At 39.5% G+C, this 10,944-nt stretch overlaps 1 protein-coding gene across 1 annotated transcript; it reads left to right on the forward strand.

Moving 5' to 3' along the window:
- Nucleotides 1–5,782: 5,782 nt before the first annotated feature.
- Nucleotides 5,783–10,944, forward strand: LOC138019686 (uncharacterized). Its single transcript, XM_068866550.1, has 2 exons — nt 5,783–5,867; nt 10,415–10,944. Exons 1-2 carry the CDS (start codon nt 5,853–5,855, stop codon nt 10,793–10,795), a joined length of 396 nt encoding a protein of 131 aa, XP_068722651.1. The 5' UTR covers nt 5,783–5,852; the 3' UTR covers nt 10,796–10,944.

Here is a 10,944-nt window from a genome sequence, read left to right on the forward strand (position 1 = left end):
AAAAATGAGAAACAGCTAGCAGAAAAAGAAAAACAACCAAAGAAAACTCAAGATGCCAGTATTAAACAACGGAAAGCTAGAAAAAAAATAAATTGTTGGTAAATCGGCTTGCAATTGATATTTAGCAATAAAAATTGACCAAACGTTTCTTAAAAACGTTTGAGAGAGAGAAGCTTAACGTCATCACTTATATTAGTCCAAACTTTAGCATCCTAGAACCTTGTGTTCAAAATTCCATAATTTGTTCTAGCTTTTTGGATATAGCATAGGTCATCCTGGAGGACAACCTCGTGTTATATCTACGTATGTTACTAACAGGATTAAAAAGGATTTGTATGGGAATTCCGATAAAAGTTCTGAGTTAACAATTTTAAGAAAAATTTCTCAATTTAAAAGCCTCACCTTATTGCCATTGTGCGTCGCTTTCTTCCTGAGAGGTTTTTTTCCAGATTCGACGCCAACTGAGCCATTATCAGTTCCTCGGTTGTCAACGGTCAATAAAATAGCAAGGCTGAACTCTGAATTCTCAGACACCCACCAAAATGGAGTCAAATATTCCTGGATAAAATGTTCCCACGGTTACAATCCCACCCTTTTTCTTTTCACTTCAATCCACTAGCTGCACAATCGTAGTCCTGCCAGCGAGGGCGTATTCAAAACATGTACCCCAGGTTCATGGACCACCCCTGTAGACCTGGTCGATGGACCCCTTTATGTCTTTCTTTAGTTGCTTCTTGCCACATACTGTGTTATTATTATATGCCGGTTAAGGGGGCTTATGTCGCATTATTTTAGGGTGTTTAGGGGAAATCTTGAGTTCATCGCGAGTTAAACCTCAAAAATGGTAATTTGGAATTCGTTTACTGATAAAGTTATCGTTAGATCACAAACAAAATGATTCTGAGCAAAAACGACCTCTATCCAGGCGATTTGTCACAACCTTGGAAAACGTTGGGCCACCGTTTTTCAAGATTACCCAAATGCAATCCCTTTCAATCTTGTCCATTTGTGTCCATCCACGCATCTCTTTTGTTTTGCTCTATTTCCTTTATGTTCTCAAACAGTTTTAAGCGGTTATTGCAATGCCTCATTCTAATTTTTGCATTTTGGGTGTCATGAAATTACCATCATTTTGCATGACATTAACCCCTTTAAGTTATGATGTTTACCCTGATTGGTGTTTTTGTTTGTTATTTCATTCTAGGTTAAGATGAATATTTTGGCATTTCAGCAGCAATTTCATCTCGGAGTGTTTTATGCCTATGTCAAACTCAAGGAGCAAGAGTGCAGGAACATTGTCTGGATTGCTGAGTGCATTGCTCAGAAAAACAAGTCCAAAATTGATAATTATATTCCAATATTCTAATTTGGCAGTAAATTGCGAGTGATTGAAATATGTCGGGATTTACAATTTCTTACGGTCAACCCTTATTACAATAGTCGAAATTATTTGCAACCTACAACTTTACAGAGTTTAATTAAAAGAGTTTCTACCAAAAACACATTGAAAAGATTGAACATAGCAAATAGTCTTTTGCATTCCATGATATTTTCTCATGAAACTGCACGAGGAAAATCGTGTGATTACTTATTATTATTATATGGCTTGTGTTTGTAGCCGATAGAACGCGCGCTCTGGTTGGCTAATTGTGACTGAATTGTAGGGCATTATTCTCCCATAATGCCCATGGGCTTGCAAAAACAAAGAAGAAGGTAATTTAAAAACCATATAATAAAATACTTACTAACCGCTAACCGAGCTAGCTCGAGCCGTACTGGGGAATATTGGCCCTCAGTCGTTTTTGTATAGACCTCGTTGCGCTCGGTCCGTACTGCCACGACCTCGGGCCAATATTCCGCAGTACGGCCCTCGCGCTACGTTAGTAAGAAGTTAATATTAGGCTTATTTAGCAACAGAACGGGAACGTCAGTGGCGACGTCGCGCGCAGAAAAAATACCAATGAGAATTCAGAATAGAGTAGACTTCACTCTTTTCTTCTCTATTCTAAATTCTCATTGGTAGTTTTCCTGCGCGCGACGTCGCCACTGACGTTCCCGTCCTGTTGCTAAAAAAGCCTAATATACATGAAAAAATTCGAGATGGTTAAGCGGAAGCCGTGCACGCGTATCACGCAATCATGAAAAAAATTGCGTCATAAATTACGCCTTCCAGGGCTCTTGTTTGATTTCAAAACAAAAGATTTGATTGGTTCTTACCAAACCCTATTGTTTATCAGCCAATCAAAACCGAGAATTCTATGAGTAAATTGCCCGGAATTAACTTTTTTTTGCACCGTGTTTACAAAAAACAGCACTGCTCTCTGCCAATCAGAATCAAGTAGTTTTGTTATGTATATTATTAAGGGAGAAATTAAAGGACTGTTTCACGGCAGTGCAGTTCATTTGTGTAATTTTACCAATTTCTCGCCCTTACTCGCTATGCAACTTAACGTCATCCTGGAAATTGCTTGCAAACATTTCAAATCGAAGCTTCGTGGCAAGAGATACTTGAAAAACAGTTTTCAAAACCCCCAATTGCAATTCATTTTAATCCTTTTCAGTTTGCCTATCCCTTCCTACTGTTGTATTTGCTGTTTTATTCAAACTTTCTTTCAATGTTCTAACTAATTATTTTTACGTTTCGCTTGAACTGGTTGCCGTGCAGTTCCCCGTCGCCATTGCGATCAGAAGTAATTGTAATTTGTTCCCCTTTCCCCCCAGCTAAATTCGTTCTAATTTGTGGTGTCAGTATTTACATGTTCGATTGATAAGCCTAACATTCTGTTTCCTTTTCTTGTAATGGTATTGTTGTGTAATTTTGATTTCATGTCAGTCATAAGAACTAATTATGTATGCGTATAAAGGAGACTAATTAAAGTGGTGTAAAGAAACCCTGACACGTTTTCGCATTTCGTCTTCGTATATAGCAGTAGTTCTGTACCTACAATAGTTTTATTTTAAAATACGGGAGGTCCACGAGAAAGTATGATTACTAAGTAAGCCAAGTTCAAGAAACTCGACAACTTCCTCCAGGGAAGTTTTTTTCCATTTAAGGGAAAGTTTGAGCGACGTGGAGGGGCGGACTCGAAATTGATCCCTGAGGCACGCCAGAAGGGATATATCCAGCCACCTTGAACAATTTAATAGATAATCACTGCACCACTGGCCAGCAAGGACCTTGAAATTCCCAAATGAACAGTTTTTTCAATAATATCTTGTGACGCATACCATCAAACGCGTTAACGAAGTGTAAAGATTGGTTCACACGAGCGACGCAAACGAAATCGCAAGCAAATAAACGCATGTACTACCATAATGCATACGACGCAAACGCAAGGTGAAAAATACTCGTTCCATGCCTCTAGGATTGACTTGATCGTCTGCCATCTTGGGATGGTTAGCATTAGATTCCATCCACCAAAACCACCCTGGCACATTTCCTTACAATTACACGACGTAATATTCCGTCTTAATATGACGAGCTTATCGCTGTAAAAAGAATGAAAACAGGCAGAATTAGAGCTTTAGTTCGACAAGAAATATCGTTTCTAAGCAAAGCCGCGCTGATCTACAGTATTTAGGTATAAAAACCACTTTGAACACGGTTAGCTTTTACTTGTTTTGCTGGGTACTACTATATATGTAAATACTCTAAAAAATTCAACTTTCCAAGGAGCTTGTCTCGTTAGTCTAGTGGAATATGCACGGAGAACGCATCGATACGGGTTCTACTCTTTAGCTCGCCTAATCTGAATGTTCTCTGCACATTGAAATGTTTGTTTCTTTGAAGTAGATTTGAAGTCTGAAGTAGATTGTATGTCGTGTAAGTTAAATAAGAAGGGAAATGTGGGTTTGAGGGATGGAATCTAATGCTAATCTTGGGGGATGTTCAGTTGCGCGTGCGTATTTCAATGTGCTTGCGTTTGCACCATTTTCGCATTCTCGTCCCCAGAGCCCTCCGTTTCTTTTGGTCAAGTGGTAGGCGAAACGTCACGAGGTAGAATACCACGTGACCAAACGAAACGGAGGGCTATGGGGACGAGAATGCGTTTGCGTTTGTGTCGCTGATATGAACCAGCCTTAAAAAATGGCATCAACCAGGAGGCCAGTGTGAATGCAACATGCATTAGGGTCGTGTAGCGGGGGAATGTAGCAGGGACAAAATCACAACATTTGCACACACACATGAAAATGTTTCGGGTTTCAAGGATATGTTGCATACTTCATGGAACACGTCGCCGGGACAAAATCACCCCCAAATTGGTGCTGCACAATTATAAAAGTATCAGTTCACACGAGGGGACATACAATAACATATCCCTGGGACATGTACCGCAACATTTTCATGTGTGTGCACATGTTGTGATTTTGTCCCTGCTGCACGTCCCTGCTACATGTCGCCTCAGCCTCGTGCACTACACAAGTTTTTTGTCGCCGCAACATGACCCTTCGTGTCCGTCCACCTGAAGCAAGCGCTGCACTACGTGCAGACGTGCAGACGTGCTAAAAACACTACGCCATTATATCGTGATGATGCCTTTCACTCCAACGACTTTGGCTGAGAGTTTTGTTCCTTTACCGTACGCTAAAAAAACTCGCCCACCTGGAAGACCATGTTTTGACATTCCTGTAGAGATCGATGCTTGAAGAGCTTTGGGGATTAGGGTTTAGCTGGACTAAAATTGTGTAGTAAATGACAGGCCTGAACGGTCTCTTCAGTTTGGCTCTTAAAAAAGGTTTTTGCGGTCGCCTGCACTAGAGCCTTAAAATTATACTTTTGCTCTGACGAGCGTGTCTGTAAAAGATAGACCTCTTTGGTATGATATTATAGAACTCAAGGTTTCAGGGAGATCGTTTTCCGCAAAGGCTAATCCTTTTTTTATTTAGAGTACGTGATTTGCTCCGTGCATCTAAGAAATCCTGTTCCTTGGATCCCATTTCTACAAAATTAACTTGTGTTGTCATCGTTATCAAACTGAATTTGCTCCACATTTTATTGTTGCAAACTTCCTCAACATGATTTTGACACGGTTCTGAACGGCTTCAAACCATCCATTAGGGCTGGTCTTTCATAAAACCGGATCCGAAATAATCAATGTTCATAACGCAAATGAACAAAGCGGGAACATAGCAATACCTAACTAGCAAGGCCTAATCCTAATAACAATGGTTCTTTTGTCCTCCGATCCGCCATTTTAGTCCGGTATATGAAAGTCTAGCATCTCTTCTAGTTTTCCGTGAACATTTAACAAACCGCTGAAACTGTTCTGAATCAAAAACAAATCGTCTTCTTCCCAGTCACTCATGTCTTCTAGTTCTATTAATGCACCTTTTCATTGTTTTGAACAGGTTATTATTTTTAATAACGCATCTAATTGCTCAGTGGAATGGAACAACAGGTCATTATTGAGGTCACTGAGGTGGAGCAGTAGGTCATTATTCCGTAAATAATGAGGTGCATTAAAACGGATAATGCCCTCGCCCCACGGCCTTCTTAAAAATATTGGAGTGAATGAAGCACAAACACGGCAGAAAACATGTTTTGCTGTTCGAGTAACCACGTGGAAATCCCAGTGCGCACTATTGGCATTTTTAATTTAAGCTGTTTTGTCAATGAACTGAAAGCTGTGTGCGCACTAATTAAGCAAAAGTATTTGTTTTTCATGGGTTTGTCAACCTCGCCCATGTGGAAAATAAGCGGGTTATTGTGAGACCCCTCGGGTATACGAGAATTATTCACCTCGGGTTGCGCCCTAGGTGAATAAATCACGTGTGCATACCATATAAATAAAACGACCACAGATCTATCCGCGTCTATCATTTGCTTTGCACTTGGTGAACGTTTTAAAACGATGGCAGGAGCAGCGGTAAGTTATGTTTTTGCTTTTATTTTGTTTTAATTTGAATTAGGACAGCTGCTAGCTTGTAGAGCCTATGAGCTAAGTTTTCGGCTAATGGCGGGTAAAGTCCTCATTTGGTCTCTATAGCTAGTCACTCCGCAGTGGAACGAGAACAAATCATTTTCACAACAACCTACATAAACGCAAACAAGACTCAGAATAGGCATCGTCTTTGTTGATAATTAGTCTATCACCAGTCTGTGGTCGTCATAAATAGGAGAAAAAGTTGCAACGCACTAAACTTTTTGAAACTGAACTTGAGTAAAGAACTTAAATTTTCCTTAACGTAACGTAAGCATCCTTGGCTTTCTCAGATCGCCAACGGCTATGACGCTTGAACAACCTCTCGCCAACGCCTGCATTTGCAGCCATAGCTAGTGGCGCCCGACAATCTAAGGCTGTGTAAACCAAATAAATTATTTGGACGGGAAACCCTGCAGCGACAAGGTATCAAGCCTGTTTCAGTTCACGAGTGCGTGTGGAAGAATACCCGAGCTCCGTAAACTGTAGGAAAGAAAAATCAATGTTGGCAGCCTGAACACCACTAGCCACCGACACTGAAGTGAATAGTTGTTAACTAGCTAGAGGTTTTGAAAGACTTCGTTTGGCCGATTCCAGAATACTAATACAAAACTTGATTCGCACGGACTCGAAAACCCAAAAAAGATCATATGCCTAGAGAATGCTTACAGCATCAGTCTCACTCCACTGCCGAGTAGGAAAACTTAGGTTCTGTTGTTACGAAAAGCTTATCAATTATTGAAGTTGCAATAGTCCGTTGTGTGTGAAATGCAGAACACCAAGAGATGATCATATTTGACCCCTTTATAAAAATTCTGCAAAATTTAAAGCCCGAAAAAGCCAATGTAACTATCATTTAAAAAAGTAACCTTTCCCTTCACAAACAAATTATATGGTTAATAAATAATAACATGGGTGACAAATTACCTAACTTTGGCGCGAAATTTCAGCGTTAATTTATAATTTCACATGAGAAATTATAATGTTGCAATGGCAAATTTCCTACAGTGCCAAAACGGCTTCCAAAGGTTGGCAAAAACCCCGCGCGTCTTATGAACGCGTACAACAAGTACAAGTGAACTATCTTCTAATGAGATTTAATTTTTTACCTCAATTGGTTGGCAAATTATGTTACGTAACATTTCAAAGTCTAGTTTACAGCTAAACATTCATTTTTCAAGGATTGAGCTCACCCCCTTGGAAGATATACTTTTGGGTTGTTACGCAATCTTTACAACCAAACCATACACCCTGATTGGTAACTAAAATGAGTACCTCGCTTTCATCTCTCTTTCTGAATAAATCCAGAATGAATAACGGTATTTATAATGTTGAAGGAAATCTTTTGGGGGAAGAAAGACTCCCAACACTTATGCTATTTCACTTTATTTGGTGTTCTCGGGGTCGATCTTACAGCTCTCGTTCAACTAGTCCTTGCTTAACTGTCTCAATTTGTTAGGTATGTACAGCTCTTTTTATATATGTTCTTATATTAGCCTGAGTAAACAATCAAGCGCCAATCACACGTCAAAATGAAGCCTGCCAGACGCAGTACGCCTGGACGTCGGCACATTAATAAAAAAGAAAATCGCTTGTGTCGACAGTATTTTACAGGTTTGCCAACATTAGATTAGCACGAAAGGAGTATGAAAAGTTACAAAAATTACAAGGAACGAGTTACAATGTCTAGAATCAAGTTACACTGTAAATTTACAGAGAAAATTACGATTTATGATTGTTATACAACAGAGTCGAAACAAAGGACTACAAGGAGAGGCGGATTGGCTTAAGCTGAGGCTCCGCCCGATACATAAATTATCAAATGCAGCGGCAAATTAAAAGTACCTTGCCAGGGCAGCTGTACGATTTCCACTACCAATTTACCATAATAAATCAGAAAAATCTGTGTAAAAGCCTTGATTTATACAAAAAAAAACTGCACAGGAAAGAGAACCACTTATCTGTCATGAATCCGGCCTGGAACCGCAATGACAGGCCAGAGAAGAAATGAAGGTCAGTTTTAACCAGGAAATACGGAAAAAGAACATTCTCGAATAAAACTCAACTGGTAAGACCAGAAACAACCGTGACTAACACAAAAAAAAAAAAACAATTAAAATATTCTAAATGAGAAACTTAGTTGGCCTGGTGTACCAAACACTTTTCCGAACATCTGTTCCACAACAAATTCATGACATTAAGAGAAAACTTATTTTGATCATGGATACTAAAGAGCAAGCGGAACTCTATAAAACGTCTTCTTACAAGAGTGTCAATTAGCATTTTTTTCGGAAAGCGCCAGGAAAAGTGTAAGTAATAACCTTTTTTTAATATCCTTTAATCCAGGAAACACCAATCCATTCAAAAGAACTTAACATTAAAAGTACTGCAACTTACGAGGCGAAGCAATTTGCTTAAACTATTTTATTTATAATTGTTATCCAGCGAGGCTAAGCAATTTAATGATATAATCGTAGCTACAACTTCTCGTTTAACAATAATAGAACTATGCTTTGAAACCTAAAAAACCGGCTGACTTCACGTTCTACAAGGGCACCCAACGAGAAACTAAAGAGCCAAAAATTGCAATAATATCCCTTCCGAAAACGTAAGGGCCTACTTTTTTCCTGGTTACGAATCTTTTAAGAGATCTTTTTGTAAAGAAATCTTAGCTTTTTGGCAACGTAGCACCGAAGTTCTTAGAACAGTTGGACTCTCCCGAACACACATTTCAGGTCTAGTTTATACGTCGCGCTAACGTCGAATTTAATTCAGACAAATTTAATTCCAGGTCCTACTTAAAATTAATTCAACGATAAAGCGACGTCTAAAACCGAGTTCAATTCGTCTGTAAAATTAATTCGTCCTAGACGCTTTATCCGTCCTCTTAAAAGGGGTGGCGAATGGTTCTTCAAAAACTCTGGGTCTCGCAAAATTTTAGTCGAATTTCACGGGTCTCGCAGTCTCGTTTTTTGAGCAGTTATGTGCGTCTCGCAGTCTCGTTTTTTATTGCTGGTTTTCACTCACGTGATCAACAGCCATGTTTTTCAACGAAAACAAAAGGAAGCGTTTGCATAATAATAGAGTTAAATTCCCGGAGGATTTGGTCGGGGCACCAACATGGCCGCCTTTTCTTTTTTTAGGGCACCAACATGGCGGTCGTGACGTCATGTGAAAACCGAGAATATGAAGGTGTCAAACACTTGGAAGTCTCGGTCTCGCAATCTAAAAAGTCAAAATGTCTCGGGCTCGCAAAGAAAAACGCTAGTCTCGCCGTCTCGCAAAGTCTCGCATTTACCATTCACCACCCCTTCTTAATAACTTATCCTTAAAGCGTCATCAGTTTATCCATCGCACCAGCGTCGCGTCGAATAATGTGCATACATTATTTTCGTACATTATTAATTATACCTCTGACCAGGTATATTGCATTCCGGCTGAGAAATAATTCGACCATAAATAGTCCATTTTACAGCTGTGAGCTTAGTTACCTGGCCTATGAATGAAAATGAGACTGGAGTTGACCCCCTTCAACACCAGCCTCACTTTCATAAAGGCCAGGTAACTAAGCACAAAACTGTAAAGAGGTCTATTCTACCCATTAATTTCGACGCGTTAAACCACGGTCCAATTGATGTCGACGGAAGAATGAATTTAACTGGAATTAAATTAGACGATGGTGCGACGTATAAACTAGGCCTCACCGAAGATTATCGTTGGGTGCTCACAGTTCTACCAACCACGAAATGCAATACAGCATGTAAACCGCAGTTCTTTTGTACACTGATAAACCCGATTAAAACTGGAGAAAAATCCAGACGCTATTGCAGCCGAAAAATCCCGCAGCGATACCTTCTGTTTTCGCTGTGAGCTCCGTCGAATAAGACAAATCAAAAGTCTGAAAAACGAGCCACTGAAGAGTTCGACCACCTAACAAATGCAACCAGATAAAGCGAGAGTATCCAGACCAGTCACGGATGTGAATTGATCTTTAAATGTGCTCATTACCATTAATATATTCTTTCCACTCGATTGTGTTTTGTTTATTGGTAGGGTTAGATAAAAAAGTTAAAAAATGTGGTTAAAAATCTCCTGTCAATTGTGGGCTTTGTGGCTGCTTTATGCACTTCAGTTGACTTTGTTCAAGGCCTGGCTACTTTACTTCATGACTTCTGTAAGTTTGAGAGTGCAACATGACATAATATGTTACCCCCTATTGTTTCTTTTTTCTTTCTTTTTTTTTTTTTTTGCGGAAAATTCACCCAGCATCTTTGCGCATAATGCTAGGGCACAAGCATAATTTCGAGCTTAATGCTATGATTTTAGGAGTGACGCTCAAAAGCATAATGCTCAAATTTTCGAACATAATTTATCTAACCCTATTTATTGGGTTCAGTAACCCACATGTAAGAACCAATGTATCAAGTGGGTATAATTTGAGTTTTTGCTGAAGATTTGTCAAATAAAATCATTTACAAATATTATTCTTTCAGAGTGTTTTTGACAACAAAGCTATCAAAGGTACCCCCACATTTAAGGATGGCGGCTGCCCTTACATCAAGTTGTCACAAGAGCCTTTCATTGTGGAAGTCAAAAAGTGCCCTGCGTTTCAGAAAGATGGATGCCCCTTCAAAAATGCCAAGACCATCAAAGAATGTATTGCAGAATTTTCCAAGGTTCCAGCATCGCACCATGAGGGCGTAGCGTATAAAGCGCTGCTAGATGTGTTGAAGGCTTTTCATTCAGAATCCAAAAAGGCAGAGAAGGAAGTCGGCGAATGTCCTGCATTTAAAACAAAGGATGGTTGCCCATTCAAGTCAGTCAAGCTGAGCGACGGAAAGCCACTTGTGATTCCTACAGAAAAACTGCTCTAACTTGTAATTCACATTGCCCATGATGTTCAATGGGCTAGCAGTTTCAATGCCAAGATTCCCCTTTTTCAGTCTTGATTCAGTTGTAACCTGAAGGTGTTTGTTCAAGGCTTTTGATTTGGGTTTAAACTAAATAAAAACAAATTATCTGA

The sequence above is a fragment of the Montipora capricornis genome, chromosome 10 (assembly GCF_036669925.1).
Source record: "Montipora capricornis isolate CH-2021 chromosome 10, ASM3666992v2, whole genome shotgun sequence".
Classification (NCBI taxonomy): Eukaryota; Metazoa; Cnidaria; class Anthozoa; order Scleractinia; family Acroporidae; genus Montipora; species Montipora capricornis.